This window comes from Silurus aristotelis, assembly GCF_946808225.1.
Source record: "Silurus aristotelis genome assembly, chromosome: 18".
Classification (NCBI taxonomy): domain Eukaryota; kingdom Metazoa; phylum Chordata; class Actinopteri; order Siluriformes; family Siluridae; genus Silurus; species Silurus aristotelis.
Window position 1 is genome coordinate 2896786 of NC_139591.1, and position 17156 is coordinate 2913941.

Consider the following 17156-nt stretch of genomic DNA (forward strand, 5'->3'; position numbering starts at 1 on the left):
ACGTCACTGCCCGGGGTTTCCATCTCTCATGGCCCTCCCTCCACTCTGAGTGTTGTGAGCTCGCCACGGCGTCATGGCGGAGGCCGGCTGTTGTAGCGTCCGCGGCTGGTCTTCTTCTTCTACTAGTTCTTCTTCTTCTGCTGCTTCTTACGGAATACAGCGATATTTCAAAGTCGGACATTTTTTCCGGAGGGAATTCAGGGTGGAAAACTAAATCTATCCTCGGCTCGGTGAAAGAAGTTTGCGTGTTCTGGGTTGCTTTCACATTTACACACACTCACACTCGCACGGGGGAGCTAGCTTAGCCGTGCTTAGCCGCTAACTGGGTGAGGAGAAAAACAAGAAAAAGGGACGTCGGTGGGGAAATCGGGCTCCGTAGCCACCTGGAGCCCACCTGGACCCCACCTGGAGCCAGGTAACTACACACCCTTAAGTGCTGCGGGTTTTTCTTCCCAATTTTCCCTTTTCAGATGCGTGTGATTGTGCCGTAATGAACAAAGTAGTGTCGGGGGAAGTTACTCTCCTTTCCCGGCGGTACTCCGAGAAATGGAAGCGTCGAGGACACCGTGATGCAGTCCGAGAGTGAGCCCAATAGTCAGCTTACATCATGCGGACACAAAACTTCGTACCCGGAGCCTTTTTTGGAGCGTTTTTCTTCACAATCCAGCTGCTGCGAACCCCTAGAAAGCCGGGAAAGTTAGCCGAGTTCCCCCTATCATAGCCAAACTCTGTGGATGTACATTGACTTAGCCGTTAGCTTGTAGCTTAGCCGACTTGCTAGGCTAGGTAGAATGTGTAGCGCGTAAACTGTGTTTTCGGGGGAAATTGGAAAGGAGTGAGAAGTCGGAGAAAGTGTGTTTGAGGCCGGTTTAAGGATTTACTATACAGGCTAGTTTTTATATTCAACCCCTTAACCCAGTTAGCCAAGTTGCTAACACAGCACTGTTGTGTTTAGCTAGCACGCTAACATGCAACTTTTCGCCTTTAGCTTGCTAGCTAGCGGCTGATAGGTTGGATTTAAAATGTACCGCGAATTATAACGCGTTACAGAAAAGTCAACTAGATTCACTTCTATTAAGCGAGACTCTTTTATTTAACTATTATTTAATTTGGTTTTTAAAGCGCTCCATTAGAGTTTGGGTAACACTTTCTTGCTCGGCATGGGACTTCCCTAAGGTGGGTAGTGAGGCTCTGGCCGCCGGATAGAGCGCTCAAGTCGGTGTTCATTGTCCAGGAAAGTCCCGCTGCTTAGGCCTAAAAACAGGCCCGTCACACAAGGAAGGTTTTTTTCTACCCACGATATATGAGTTATCATCTTTTAAACTTTATACAATAGAAATTCAAGTAGAGTTCACCTTCCATTGAATGAGTGCACCATTCGTTTTCGTTTTGTCATTCATTTTATGTAATGGGCAGTGTGTGATTTGATGGATGTTCTCATTCCTGTTGCAGTTTCACTCACATTATAACCTTTTATTCAAACTGAAATATTCTTTAGCTATAAGAAGTCAAGTTTGGTTATCATTTGAAACAGGAAGACAATGTGATTATGTACTATTGAGAGGAAAAGCCCCCAAACATGACAAATGCATGCATGGCACATGGAGCCCACTGTAGTGTCAAACTGACCTTATGAGAACATTCAAAACACTCTGTTTCTGTTTCATGCAGGTGAACCAAACTGTACAAAGCTGGAGGTTCAGGGTGTTTCAGGACCTGGTCAGGCCAATTAGGAAACATTGGTTGTTTCAGAGAGACACAAACCTTTAAAACGCAGCCATGGCTGGCCGCAGCGAAGACGAAAGTGTGAGCAACAGCACCGGAGATTCCAGGTATACGATATACTCGATAAAGTTTACGTTAAACAGAGCACGTGTTGTGACATTAATCTGCTACGTCGAGCACGTTTTGTACGGTTTTGTTTACGAGTGTCAGCTCCCCCGAAAGGCCCCTTCGTAGAAACAAGCGAAGGGAATGCCTCTGGAATGATTGATATTTGCAGAGTTGTTTTTGACGCTCTGATGCAATTGGCACCCCTTTAAGACAATTTTCTGTTTTTTTTGTTTCTATGATAAATTTTTTAAAATGAGCATATATGTATATAATATAAAATCCCTTTTAATTCATTGCTTGGTCTGCATGCTCATTAAAAAAAGCTTTTACCTTCACATTTCAAGTCTGCAGTCATCTACTTTTCTTCGGATTTGTTTTTATTTGCCTTCAGTGTAAATCGGCACCACGGGCATCAGAAATAATCGTCCTGTTGTGTTAATCTCTTTGAGGCGAAAGTAAATGGTTTTTTTGCGGGGGCAAAAACGGTTCCCTTTGCATCTCTGTAACAAAACTATTGTGCATTTCAGTAACTCGGATGATGATTCTGGATCTGGTTCAGGCTCTGGTTCCAGTTCCAGCAGCAGCAGCTCTAGTAGTAGCCAGTCAGGAAGCAGCGACTCAGGAAGTGGTTCAGACTCGGGTAGCCAGTCCGATTCTGACTCTGAGAAGTCCAAGGGGAAGAATGGTCAAAATAACTCTGCAAAGATTGATTCATCAGAAGTGAGTGTTTTGTTTTTTAATAATTTTGTGTAGGAGATTTAACCAAGGTATCAGTTGCAGTTCATGCAAGAAAATTAGTTTCTATTTCTATAATCTATAGCACCGAAAATGAACTTAATTTCTCTCATTGCAGTTTTGGAAGTCTAATCCCAGTATTCTGGCAGTGCAGAGGTCAGCTATGCTCAGGAAACAGCAGCAGCAGCAGCAGCAGCAACAACAACAACAGAGCTCCTCAAACAGTGATTCAGATGATGTATGACCTCATAGGACCATTTTTCATTTTTTTTTAAATTTATTTTTAAATATAGCACTAATGCTTGGTGTTCTCATTGACTTAAAGTCTCTCTATAGACTTGAAGAATTGTGCAAGAAGATCGGCATAATTATAATAATGACATTCCAAAAGCCTGATCTGTGAAGTAATGAATGTGTGTGTTCCTCAGGAATCCTCCAGCAGTGATGACTCAGATGATGACTCTTCGAGGAAGCGGAAGAGTAAAGGGTGAGTCCAGCTTTTTAGCAGCAAATAAATCCACAGGTGTTTTTCTTTTCTCAATAATAAACTGTTAAATGACTGTCACAGGACTGGTTCCGACTCGGATTCTGAGTCTGGCTCCGGCTCCGGGTCTGGTTCAGGGAGTGACTCGTTCGATTCTTCAGCTGAGGAAGAGGCAGAGAACAGTGAAGAGTCAGTTTCAGACTATGAGCCTAGCCACAAAGTTAAAAGCAGGAAGCCACCTAACAAGTACGGAAATGTCATTTTTTCTCAAGTCAGCATACACCGAGGCTTTCGATTACCTTTTGCACAGAATGTTTTTGTGCTTTCTGAAAACGTTCAGCTTTATGTCATCGGTGCTTCAAACTGCGCAGTGAGACAGTTCTCTCTAAAAAAAAAAAAAATTCACCTTTTTTTAAAGAAAGTTGGTCTGAATATTTCAAATCCAAACCTCCAGCATCGATTCCAAACATTTAACTTTATTCTGTGCTGATTTGATCAACTTCTGCATATTAATTCAGCAAGTCTTAAGGTTGAAAAAGTGTAGTATGAATCTGAATCATCTGAGAATTGTTTTATCTCTAATCAAATCTCTGTTCATCTGAATCATCTGAGAATTGTTTTATCTCTAATCAAATCTCTGTTCATTCAGGACCAATGCCAGGAATGGAAAAAAGAGCAAGGTTACGAAAAAGAAGGCTTCGACATCTTCATCGGATGAGGATGATGACTATAAAAAAGCCTTGGCAGGTCCTCGGAGGCAGGCCACTGTGAACGTCAGCTATAAAGAGGACGAAGAACTGAAAACAGACTCTGACGACTTGGTGGAGGTGTGCGGCGAGGACGTCCCGCCCCCCGATGAGGATGAGTTTGAGACCCTGGAACGAGTGATGTGCAATAGAATAGGACGAAAAGGAGGTAAAAAAAAAAATTGCGCAGAAGTTTTATTACTCTATTGGGGTTAATCGCGTTGTTTTTAATGTCGATCTGCGAGGGTTTTTTTTGCACAGAATCCTTATTACTTTGTATTTGTGACTCTCAGCCACTGGAGCTTCCACCACAGTCTACGCCATTGAGGCTGATGGAGACCCTAATGCCAACTTCAACCCAAACAAGCAGCCAGGAGATGTGCAGTACTTGATCAAGTGGAAAGGCTGGTCACACATTCACAACACCTGGGAGACGGAGGAGACGCTGAAGCAGCAGAACGTGAAGGGCATGAAGAAACTGGAAAACTTCAAAAAGAAGGAGCAGGACAAGAAGAAGTGGTACATTTATTTATAATTTTTTTTTCGGTGGGTGGGTGCCATGTCAAAGCTTTCGATTTGTTAAGATGAAACCAGAGACATGAGTCGGTTTTTTTTTCTTCTTCTCTTTTCTCAACGCAGGCTCAAAACTGCTTCACCGGAGGACGTGGAATACTTAAACTGCCAACAGGAACTCATGGATGACCTTCACTCGCAGTATCAGCTCGTAGAGAGAATTATCAGTAAGCGCTCATTGAAGTGTTTACGTATTATTCTGTCTTTGCGCACCTATATATTAATACCCCCAATTACCATTCATTTTCCAAGGTCATTCCAATCAGAAGTCAGCAGCAGGATACCCAGACTACCTATGCAAATGGCAGGGGCTTTCATATTCAGAATGCAGCTGGGAAGATGGGGCACTTATTGCTAGAAAGTTCCAGAAGTTCATAGACTCCTACATGAGCCGGAACCAGTCAAAAACCATCCCCTCGAGGGACTGCAAGGTAACGCACTAAAGACCAAAAAAAAAAACAGGCCCAGTGTAAAAATTGAATAAATCTGTGACTGTAAATCATATAATGGTTCCCTGTAGTGAAGGAATGTACATTCTTATTCAGGTTTTAAAGCTGAGGCCACGGTTCGTGCCTATGAAGAAACAGCCTCATTATATCGGCGGAGAAGGACTTGAGCTCCGAGACTACCAGCTGGACAGCTTAAACTGGATGGCCCATTCGTGGTGCAAGTATGTTCTTCTGAGCATTTAACGTTCTACATCACAATTCCATCAGATATAATATTATAATATCTTTTTAAATTAATATTAACATTCGTTAACACCAACAGTCAACATTTTTTATAACAATTTTAGATCAAATGCTTGGGTAAATAATACAATACTTTATAAAAATAGAATAAACCCAATAAATGCAATGCATGCTCTTATTATATTGATTAAATTGTGTAATCAATTAAAATTTAATAAATAAAAAATTAAATAGTTTATTTGTTGGACCGTATTTTACATTACACCCATACTGAGTCTCCTGTATTGGTTAATAGCTTTGACACTTATATGCTGAAATAGTTTGCATACTTAAATCCATACCATATTTTCAGTTCTTCACAGTGAGGGATGTAAATATTGCTTAAATAAGGTCTGACGTTAAAAAAAAATGTATTCTTCCAGAGGGAACAGTTGTATTCTAGCAGATGAAATGGGCCTTGGAAAGACCATTCAGACCATCTCCTTTCTCAACTATCTGTTCCATGAGCACCAGCTTTATGGACCGTTCCTGCTAGTGGTGCCCTTGTCTACACTCACCTCCTGGCAGAGGGAAATCCATCTCTGGGCCCCACTGATGAATGTGGTCGTCTATTTGGGAGACATCAGCAGTAGGAACATGGTAAAGTTTGAGATGGCAGATTGACTCAATTGGAGATGATAGAGAAATTTTGTGTGTGTTGTAAATCTGACAGCAAAGCAGATCTCAAACATGCTTTCGTTTCTCATTCATGTTGAGCTGCATTTGGAAATATCAAATATATTTTTTATATGTTGTTTTGCAATAATTTTGTACTATTTTATTTATTTATTTATTTATTTTAGATCAGAACACACGAGTGGATGCATACCCAGAACAAGCGGCTCAAGTTTAACATTCTTCTCACTACATATGAAATCCTCCTGAAAGATAAGGTGACTTTATCATGCTTTTTTTTTCTTTTCTTCCTTTTATCTCCCTTAGTGGGTTTCTGACATCCTCATGGCTTTTAGACGAATTCTTCAGACAGCACTTTAAGTAGCAATAACATTTCCAAATGGTTTCTCTCTCTAGTCGTTTCTGGGGAACGTGAGCTGGGCCTTTATTGGTGTGGACGAGGCCCACAGGTTGAAGAACGACGATTCCCTTCTGTACAAGACCATGATTGACTTCAAGTCCAACCACCGGCTCCTTATAACAGGAACACCTCTGCAGAACTCCCTCAAGGAACTGTGGTCACTCCTCCACTTCATCATGCCAGAGAAGTATGAGCCACTGCTTGCGCTGTTAAGTTTTGTGTTGTTGGATAAAACATTTTTGTTGAGATTTAACCAGGGAATTTGGTCCTCAGGTTTCATTCGTGGGAGCGGTTCGAAGAAGATCATGGTAAAGGCAGGGACTCGGGCTACACTAGCTTGCACAAGGAGCTGGAGCCTTTCCTGCTACGCAGGGTCAAGAAGGATGTGGAGAAGTCGCTACCTGCCAAGGTGGAACAGATCCTTCGGGTGGAGATGAGTGCCATCCAGAAACAATACTACAAGTATGAGGGCATCGGATTCACATTTGACTGTCCATATTGTTTTCTTTTCATTCAAAGTACTTTTGCAAGTGCTTTTGTTCTCTCTTTTATTTTATTTATTATTGTATATATATATATTTTTGTTGCACAGATTAACAAAATACGTGAATTTTTTCAAAGGTGGATATTGACCAGAAACTACAAGGCACTCAGCAAAGGCACAAAAGGAAGCACGTCCGGGTTCCTAAACATCATGATGGAGCTGAAGAAGTGCTGTAATCACTGCTACCTCATCAAGCCGCCAGAGGACAACGACTTCCACAACAAAGCAGAGGCTTTGCAGGTAATGTTTTATTACAATTATGCAGCTGGATTTTAGGAGCTATGGTCAGCTATTGCTCCTGTTATTGTCTCATTTCTAAAGAACTGTCCAAAAGTCCTTTTTAATAATTTATTGATTGTTAATAAAGAGGTTTGTACATTAACACTAGTCTTTAAAAGGAAAATGTAAAAATCGGTCGGTATGTGTGGATCTAGAAACGTAACGAATCAGAAATTCATAGAAAGTAAAACGAATCGCATTGTTTCGTGTAGCACCTCATTCGCAGTAGTGGGAAACTGGTACTCCTGGATAAGCTTCTGTTGCGACTGAAAGAGCGCGGCCACCGGGTTCTGATCTTCTCCCAGATGGTCCGGATGCTGGACATCCTTGCAGAATACCTGAAGAACCGCCAGTTCTTATTTCAGGTAACCAGAGTTCTCTTGATTTTCACAAAATTGGAACTCGGATCCTTAAAAAAAAAAAAACCATACAATTAGGCTGATATAAATGTGTTGTCTTGCAGAGGTTGGACGGTTCCATTAAGGGTGAGATGAGGAAGCAGGCATTGGATCATTTCAATGCAGAGGGTTCTGAGGTATTTGTGCAAATATATGCACTTTTGTATGGTATGTGTAAGTTTGTGGGATCTAAAATAAATGTTTTGGTTTGTTTTTTCCCCTCTCTAGGACTTCTGTTTCCTGTTGTCCACACGAGCAGGTGGTTTGGGTATTAACTTGGCTTCTGCAGACACTGTGGTCATCTTTGACTCTGACTGGAACCCCCAGAATGACCTGCAGGCTCAGGCCAGAGCTCATAGGATAGGACAGAAGAGACAGGTAAACACCTTTTTTTTTTTTTTTTTTTTTTAAGCCACATTTTTTCAGTTTTCTGATTAACTTAATGGTGTAGAAAACGTCTAGTTTTGTGAACACTGGTGCGCTTGTTTATAATTAAACTTATTTCTCCAGATGAAGATCTACTGTAATTTTGCAATGTTAAAGCGATCTCATCACATCCTTTTTTTTTCTTTTCAGGTAAATATTTATCGATTGGTGACTAAGGGCTCTGTGGAAGAAGACATCATCGAGCGAGCCAAGAAGAAGATGGTGCTGGACCACCTTGTTATTCAGAGGATGGACACTACAGGGAAAACGGTCCTTCATACCGGTGCTGCTCCTTCCAGGTAGTTTCACAGATCAGCGTAATAACTATTTTTCCTGCTAAATGAAACGCTAAGGTGTAATATTTTCTATAGTCAGGGATTTTCCACATTATGGCCGTCACTGTAATGCCAAAGAAAATGTGCTTCTTCTGCAAACCCTGCTTTGAGAACCTCCACTTATACATTTGTTTTATTGTACTTTGGTTTTGAAAGCAGTTCCACCCCTTTCAACAAAGAGGAGCTGTCTGCTATTTTAAAGTTTGGTGCCGAGGAACTTTTTAAGGAGCCAGAGGGAGAGGAACAAGAGCCCCAGGTCTGTTGATTTGCGATTGCATGCACCAAAAATCTGTTCAGACTAAACAGGATTAAGATTGATGCATATTTGTACAAAAACTTCTACAGGAGATGGATATCGATGAAATTCTGAAGAGAGCAGAGACAAGGGAAAACGATCCTGGTCCATCAACTGTAGGGGAAGAGCTTCTCTCGCAGTTCAAGGTCTGTAAATCGTATAATGATCTGTTTATTATCTCCAATTTTAGCCTTTTGCTGCCTTGTTTTGACCTGTTCTTTATCCTTTCTCCAGGTTGCAAACTTCACCATGATGGAGGAGGAAGATATGGATGTGGATGCAGATGGCAACAGGAAAACCTGGGAATCGATCATCCCTGAAGAGCAGCGGAGGAGACTGGAGGAAGAGGAAAGGCAGAAGGAGCTAGCAGAGATCTACATGCTGCCTCGCATGAGGAACTGTGCCAAACAGGTTAGCGTAAAATCCATTAACCTCAGCCTCATTGTGCTGCATACAACTCCAATTTCATGTGTAAAATATAAATAATACAGAATCAGTTAAATTGAAATCCCATAAACCCATATTTTATTTAAATAGAACATGTTAAAACTGAGAAAATTTACCCTTTTAAGGAGAGATTTATGGCCACTCGAAAAAAAAGTTAGGACAGGGCAACAAAAGGCTGGAAAAGTAATTGCTACTGAAACGAAACAGCTTGCAAATAATTAAGTTAAAAAATATTAGTATTTTAGAGAGGCAAAGTCTCTCATTAGTAAAGATAGAGGTCCACCAATCTGCGAAGAAAATGTGTCTACAAATTGAACAGCATTCCTTCATAGTAGAAAAGACCAGACCTGCCTGCAATCCAGACCTTTCACCAATTGGCACATATTAAAATGAAAAAAACAACAAAGAAGACCCAGGAATGTCGAGCAACTAGAAACCTGTATTGGACACAAATGGGACCACTCAGAAGCCCAGCGACTGGCCTCAGTTTTAAGATGTATACAAAATGTTCAGATAAGAGGCGATGTTGCACAGTGGTAAACATGACCCTGTCCCAACTTCTTTGAGCTGTGTTGTGGCCCTCAAAATCGTATTTCGCTCACCTTTAGACACTTTGACTGTTACATGATGTATGCAAAGGTATGAGTTGTGTCAAATTTGAATCTTTTGTAATGATGCTGACATGTTATAAATGATTCACTTAATTTTAGATAAGCTTTAACGGTAATGAGGGCAGACGGAGCCGGAACCGAAGATATTCTGGCTCCGACAGTGACTCTGGCTCAGACCGAAAGAGGCCCAAGAAGCGTGGCAGACCACGAACTATTCCTAGAGAGAACATCAAAGGTTTTAGTGATGCAGAGATACGAAGGTAAACCTCACTTCTGGCTACCAAGCCTCAATTCTCAACCACTGCAGGAACGTCAAAATGTACAAATAAACAATTTGCTTCGTATTTAAAATGTCTAAAAATTGTTTATTTAACTGCTGTTTTTTTTCTCTATAGGTTTATAAAGAGTTATAAGAAATTTGGAGGCCCTTTGGAAAGGTATTTGTTTTTTTTTCTTTTTCTCCTATAAAATTTCTAGCACAGTTTTTACCACATCTTTTAACTTGACTACACTGACTTATGCAACAGACTGGATGCTATTGCCCGGGATGCTGAGCTGGTCGATAAATCAGAGCATGACCTGAGGCGACTAGCAGAGACGGTTCACAACGGCTGTATGAAAACCTTGAGGGAGAATCCATGTGGACCAGAAAAAGCTTCAGGTATATATTTATAGATTATTTTCCGTTTGGTGTTATTAATCAACGATGAATTTCTGTGTTCTGTAAAGAGAAGTCGATCGTAATCTGTTGTGTGTTTTTAGGAGGCAGGCGAGGAAAGGTGAAAGGACCTACTTTTAGGATCTCTGGTGTTCAAGTCAATGCTAAGCTTGTAATCTCACATGAGGAAGAACTGGCCCCTTTGCATAAAGCCATTCCTGCTGACCCAGAAGAACGGAAGAGGTGCCTTTTACTGTTTCATACTTTTATAAACTTTGTACTAAATGCTTATAGTATATGCACTATATTTCCAAAAGTTTGCAGACACCTGATCATTCCACATTCAGTTCCTCAAAGTGCTCTTGTGGTCCACTAGATTTTGTGAAGGTTTGTGCTCATTCAGACACGAGTGTTAGTGAATTGAGGTACGGATGTAGGTGAGGTTTGGAGGCCTGGTAGTGTGATCTACAGGGTTGGAGCTCTGTAGCAGGAGATCTTCCACTCTAACCCATGCATAGCACATCTTCATGAAATTTGCCGTGTGCACTGGGGCCTTGTCATGCTTGAACAGGTTTGGGTCTTCCAGTTTAGTGAAGGGAAAATTTCATGCCACCGCATCCAAAGACGTCCTGTACTACTGTGTGTTTTCAGCTTTGAGATAACAGTTTGGGAAAGAACCAAATAAGGCTGGGAAATTCAGGTGTCCCAATACCTTTGTCCATAGTGTATATCCTGTTCAGGATTGTAGTGGTGATTTTTTTTTTTAACTCGGTAGACCTTTTTGCACAGGTATATGCTTCCTTGCCATGCAAAGGCAGCTCATTTTGACATTGACTGGGGCAAAGATGATGATTCCAGCCTTCTAATTGGGATTTACGAGTACGGATATGGGAGCTGGGAAATGATTAAGATGGACCCAGACCTTAACCTCACCCATAAGGTACAAATGTTTTCTAAATTAATGAAATCATTAAAAAAAAAGTTATTTCTTGGTTATTATTTTAATTTAATTTGTCACCTGGACTGAACAGCTTTTACCTGATGACCCTGATAAGAAGCCACAGGCCAAACAGCTCCAGACGCGAGCCGACTACCTCATCAAGTTGCTCAGCAAGGACCTTGCCAAAAAGGAGGCCCAGAGGCAAACAGGCTTGGTGAGAACTCGAGTTTACCCTGAATCGGAAGCAAACAATGTGTTCTATCGTAGGTTTTTTTCCGTGCACCCCCCCATTGCAACCTTTGCTCTGTTTGCATGCAGTCAGTCATGAGATCAAAGTGTGTGCTTTCTTTTAAAAAGTGTCTACAGCTCTAATTATTGTCACAGGTGCTTTTTTTGTCTCTTTTAGTAACAAGAACAGGCAAGTCTATTTGACCTGCACCACAGATCCAGCGTGCGATGTTTTATTCTATTGAACTATTGGTTGGACTGTTGCTTTCGTTAACATTCAATGGAAAATATCTAGCATTGATCTTGCAAGGGATTTAACATAAAGTAACAAAGCGTCAAATATAATGTAGAGTTCACTTTTTTGGGGGAATTTTGCTTCGATTCCAATAGAAACTTGTTCAGTTTGTTGTGGCTTCAGTAACCATTTCTTGGAGCTTTTTCCAGATGCATTTATGTAAAAGATAACAGGTTTAGCCTGTAAGTCATCTGTGTTGCTGTTTTATTCCTAACCTTGGATAAAATTCGAAGGTACATCGATTATGACCGCCTGCTGTTCTTTAGGTTGTTGACTTGACTTGCGTATTCTCTCTGACTCGTTGTCTTTAGTGGGTATTTGCTCAGACAAACTCATTATTTACATATTCAGTGATATTTTACATAATTAAGCCTTTTCCATTGGAAAACCGTTTGAAGTTAATACTTTAAAGGCTCAACCAAAAAACTTAAATATTAATTATTATTTTGGGAAGTAATGACATTTTACTGTTCTTTTTTAAATGTTTTCCACTTTATATATTTATATATAAATAAATAAGACTAGACTAAATAAGACTTTATAAGACTAGAATAGAAATGTCAGATAGAAATTAGACTTTAATGAGACTGTAAAATGATATAAAGGCCTTTTTATATTGCGCCTTTGATTAACAGAATATACACATTGTCGCATTTCCTATACCGAGAAAACTACGCTGTGGTTTATGCTAGAGTACACATGAAGTCACTTCCTCTCTGGGGTGCCTGCGACATTCTCTCACCTCCCGTCTTACAGATTTTAATGGTTTGTAATTTGCATGAGTAGAGTTGCCATTGGATCCTTTTCGTTCTGCAGGCTAATTCCCGAAAGAGGAAGCCACGTGGAAAGAAGAACAAAACTGTGAAACCGAAAGTGGATGAAGTTGTCAACAGTCTGTCCTCTGCTCCTCCCTCGGAGAAGAGCTCAGAAGATGAGGATGAAAAGGAAGATGAGAAGGTCTGTATTGGGTACAGAGGTGACTTGTCTTTGTGTTTTTTTTTTTTTTTTAATTGGCCCTTTTCATTTTAATTTTTTTTTTCCTTTTATGTCGACCCACTAACATTTTGTCCTTCCCAGTTTCTGAAAGTCCTGATTGTCTCATTTCTCCCATGCTTTCACAGGACTCCACACCTGCCAAGCCACCGCCCAACAAAAGGGGGCGAGCTTCTGATCGGGTTGTGAAAGAGGAGGATGAGGAGGAGGAAGATGAGGAGGAGGATGACGAAGAGGAGGAGGAAGAAGAGGAAGCAGAGCCAGAACCCAATGTCAAAGAACCAGAGGAGAAGGAGATAAAAGAGAGGGAGATAAAGAAAGATATAAAAAAGGAGAAGAAAGAAGAAGGTCGGGAAAGCAAAGAGAAAAAGGAACCCAAAGAGAAAAAGGAGAGCAAGCCTGTGGAGTTTAGAGTAGAGGAATCTTTCACAGAGAAGGTAATTATAGTGATTTAAAAAATGTTTATTAAGTCCTTTATTTAGAGTATCGTTATTTTCTAAAAAATAAAAAATAAAAATAAAAATAGAAAAAATCTAGAAATAAATTATAAAAACAGTTATTATTAACTTTTTTTTAAATAAAACAAATAATACATGCAGACTCCGGAGATAAAATCTGAAGTTCGAGAAAAAAACAAAAAGGCAGACGTGCCTGTGCACATAACTGCTGGAGGAGAGAACGTTCCGGTCTCTGAGGAATCCGAAGAGCTCGACCAGAAGACCTTCAGCGTGGTGAGCACAACTTAGTTACCATTTTCAGTCCCAACGTGTGTCTGTTTAATGATGTTCGGACATCTGCTTTAGAGCAAGCGTTCCTAAACAGGGGCGATTGTGGGGGGTACACGAAAAAAAACACGTTTTTTTTGTTTACTACATAATTCTTCCATACATGTTAAGTTATTAATACATTTGCATCATTTCATTCTACTTTGAAGTTTGAGTGTGAGAGAGGGGGGGGTTTGTTGCTGTTAACAATTTTGGGAACCACTGCTTTGATTTTTTTTTTTCTAAAACGAAGCTGTTTATCACTCTCTCGCTACAGTCGAGTGTTTGTGGTCATTTAGACCAAACGGAGGCTGCTTTGAATGAGTAACGTCTACCCACAGTTTGGTAACCGTACCGTTCTTTGCTCAGTGTAAGGAGCGCATGCGGCCAGTGAAGGCAGCCTTAAAACAGCTGGATCGTCCCGAGAAGGGTCTTTCCGAGCGCGAGCAGCTGGAGCACACACGGCAGTGCCTAATTAAAATCGGAGACCACATCACAGACTGTCTAAAGGAGTACACCAACCTTGAACACATCAAGCAGTGGAGAAGGTGTGTATAGTTTGCAGGTTATTTTTTTTCTAAAACGTACACAAATTGAAAACTTTGGATAAATTCTGTGACTAAATATATTATTTTTTTCGTTCGTCTTACAGAAATCTTTGGATATTCGTTTCCAAATTTACGGAGTTTGATGCTAGAAAGCTGCATAAACTGTATAAGCATGCAATTAAGAAAAGACAAGAAAACGCTCAGGTTTGGTTCTGCTTTAATTTCATTGTATTACCAGGTAGAATGAATTAATTTATTAAATGTGTTGTAATAAAATATTTATGCAAGATTTGTTTTTTGGGGGTTTTTCCCGCAATGTTGTATTTAAATTCATTTCAGACGGCGGACCAAAACACTAGCACTGTAAATACACAAGCCTTCAGACACACAGGTACGTCTCTTACCAAGAGCAAAATCGTTAAAATCTCAGATATAATTGACATACCATAGTGAAAATTGTAGTGCTGCAAGTGATGACCTTTGCTCCTTCTTTCGTACGTTTTCAGACATTGAGAGGTTAAAAGACTCTCAGCACGACGAGAGCAGCAGAGACAGCTACAGTTCAGACCGCCACCACTCGACCTCACGTAGCCACGAGCAGAGCAAAGAGCGCCACTCCGGCGACTCCTACAGGAAAAGCGCCGACTCCAGGAAGAGACCGTACTCTTCCTTCAGCAACGGAAAAGACCACAGAGACAGAGACCACTACAGAGAGCGCCAGGACAGCAGGTCGGTGCACTCGCGTTCATAATGACACTCATACAGTTATTAAAAAATAATTTTATTGTAATAATTATAATACAGGTCAACCGGCTGTGCATTTTATTGATAGCTAGGGTGGATTGTATGTGCCAATACCAGATTAATCAACCAATACTGGATAAAAAAAAAACTTTTAAAATAGTGCCTTAATTACAAAAATACTGAATAAAGAAAAAAGTGTTAAATAAAATAAATATTAACATTAATTATATTAATAAATATAATTATCTAATAATATAGTGCTGGTGTAAAAACAAACAGCATGTGGTGTCAATGATTCGCCTCTAGAGGCCGCTCTCGTAATGACAGTGGATCTTCTCGGCTGCTCCAGCAGCGGACGCAACCTGGAAAAACTATCTGTATGGATTTATACCAGTATCTCCAGCCATCAGCTATTTGTGCTGATTAATCGACATAACCTATGAATCGGTCGACCTCGAATTTGTAGGTATCGCTACAACTGTAACTGAAATGTAATTTAACGTTGTCATGTGTATATATATTTGAATTAGTTTTCACATATGAATATATGCTTAAATGAGGAAATATCTGCTTTCTGCAATCTTGAATAGGCTTTCTCCTTACCATGCTCGCAAATTAATTTCCGTGTAAATTCCCTCAGGTACTACAGCGAGAGCAAGCATAGGAAGTTAGACGATCACCGATCAAACCGAGACAACTGGTCAGACAGCAACAACAAGGAGCGCGTGCACTCGGAGCACCGGTCGCACTCGGAGCACCGCTCCAGCTCGGACTACAGCCACCACAAGGCATCTCGTGACTATCGTTATCACTCCGATTGGCAGTCGGAGCAGCGCGCTTCAGGTAGCGGTCCTCGTTCTCCACGAGATCAGAGATCACCCTACGACCCCCGATCGCCCATGGGCCACCGGTCGCCTTTCGAGTACTCTTCCGAGCACAAGAGCACGCCCGAGCAGGTCTGGACCAGTCGTAAGACATAGCGTTCAATCAACCACAGATACACAAACGCAGGAAATGCCTTATGGGACTTGGCCGCTGTACTGCGCACCTGAGCTTCTCTTTGAGCCTCGGTGCACTCCTTTCCTCTGTTCTCTTCTCCAGGCTATGTTTGAATAAGTGGGAAGTGAACACAGAAAATTACATATTTTTGTATTTAATAGTCTACTGTCACCGTTTCCTAGGTGCAGTAGTGTGAGGTTTCATTTTTAATTATTTTTATAAAGTGACTACTTTTTTTTTTCTTTTCTTTCTTTCTTTTTTGGAACATAAATGAATCCGAAAAACTCGTGTTCCACCGCTGCGACACTGGATCCTGGCATTGACTTTTCCATGTTTGTAATGCAGCTCTCCACTCAACCCAGACGAAACTACAATAACGTAGTGTCTTGATACTTGGGCGTAAGAGTAATTGCGTCTCTTTCTCTTCTGAGCAGCCTGAAGGACTAGGGTTCACCTAGGAAAGTACCTCGTTTACAGAATTATTTTTTTTCCCACCTGACCACCATGCCGTCTTCTTTTTTGTTTTTTTGAGCTTTGCATCATGCTTGAATTATTTAATTCTCAGCTGTAACATAATCTGTATTCTGTTTCGCAAGCATCCGAAAAATGTCCTTTTCGTAAAAAAATTGTACTACTGTAAATTATTGTATAAAAACAAATCGAATGGGCTTTTTTTCTTCTCAGGCTTTTTTTTTCTTTTGAACAAGTCGTTCTTTTTCCCCACCAACTCAGGCTTTTTCTCATTTGTATTGATTTAACATTTGAATGTCCATAAGGACAATTTATGTAAATGATGTTATTTACGGTGTAATTTGAGAGGGGGGAAGAGGGGGGGGGGGGGACTAATCTATTTGTGTATTCCTGTGAAAAGACTTCCTTCAGTTTTTGTTTTTGTTTCAGATTCGCTCAATATTGAAGTTGTTTAGCAAAAAAGAAAACAGAGAAAAAAAAAAAAAGCCTCGCTAACATGGCAACATCCAGTCAGGAAAAACTGTGAGGGGGTGATTTATAGTTTGAGGCACTTACGTGAACTTGAAATAGTTTTCTTTTTCGAAGAAATTCCTTCCTTCTTTCTTTTCTTGTTTTCTTTCTTCTTTCTTTTTTTTTTACATAATTGTAGGCAATAATGTAAAATCTTCTATGCAGCCCAAGTGTATTTCTGGTGAACGGCCCAATCAAGTCAAAATGCTGTTACAGTACACACTGTATATAGATCTGCTCTATATTTCAAATCAAATTTACACTGAAAAATGCATGGATTTTTAAAAAAAATAATAACTGTTTTATATAATTGTTTATAAAGTCATTAAACTCGAATCACTGTTTTCACCTGTAACATGGCTGCTGGTTCCTCGTCCATGAATTTGTATGTTGTAATGTGTTGTGTGAGTATTTTGTGTGTTTCTGGGGTGTGTGTGTGTATACCTGTGTTGTGTTTGTTGTATGCTGTGTGTATGTTTAACACGTTGAAGCCCGGGGGGGGCGGGGCAAGCATCATGGCTCCGTTCCTGATT

The 17156-nt window shown here is 40.5% G+C and overlaps 1 protein-coding gene across 2 annotated transcripts; it reads left to right on the top strand.

Moving 5' to 3' along the window:
- On the top strand, window positions 1-16978 carry chd1 (chromodomain helicase DNA binding protein 1). 2 transcript variants are annotated; one of them, XM_083568072.1, is made up of 37 exons: window positions 1-415; window positions 1672-1832; window positions 2361-2553; window positions 2687-2806; window positions 2997-3055; window positions 3137-3298; window positions 3702-3967; window positions 4092-4317; window positions 4438-4538; window positions 4624-4802; window positions 4917-5041; window positions 5486-5702; window positions 5906-5995; window positions 6135-6325; window positions 6412-6600; window positions 6760-6922; window positions 7174-7326; window positions 7425-7496; window positions 7588-7737; window positions 7936-8084; window positions 8277-8376; window positions 8466-8561; window positions 8650-8826; window positions 9573-9733; window positions 9869-9910; window positions 10001-10134; window positions 10236-10374; window positions 10921-11071; window positions 11163-11285; window positions 12411-12551; window positions 12716-13024; window positions 13187-13318; window positions 13721-13899; window positions 14004-14103; window positions 14239-14290; window positions 14406-14628; window positions 15284-16978. In XM_083568072.1, the coding sequence occupies exons 2-37, from the start codon at window positions 1780-1782 to the stop codon at window positions 15621-15623; spliced, it is 5457 nt and encodes a 1818-aa protein (XP_083424198.1). In that variant the 5' UTR covers window positions 1-415; window positions 1672-1779; the 3' UTR covers window positions 15624-16978. The 2 variants fall into 2 exon arrangements, with proteins under 2 accessions (XP_083424198.1, XP_083424199.1); XM_083568073.1 differs by having other exon boundaries at window positions 48-415; window positions 8280-8376.
- Window positions 16979-17156: the final 178 nt, after the last annotated feature.

Coding starts and splice junctions, on each gene's coding strand:
- chd1 (XM_083568072.1), top strand. CDS start 1,780: ATGGCTGGCCGCAGCGAAGACGAAAGTGTGAGCAACAGCACCGGAGAT. Junction 11,286..12,410: donor CCCAGAGGCAAACAGGCTTG/GTGAGAACTCGA, acceptor TTCGTTCTGCAG/GCTAATTCCCGAAAGAGGAA. Junction 14,291..14,405: donor ACAAGCCTTCAGACACACAG/GTACGTCTCTTA, acceptor GTACGTTTTCAG/ACATTGAGAGGTTAAAAGAC.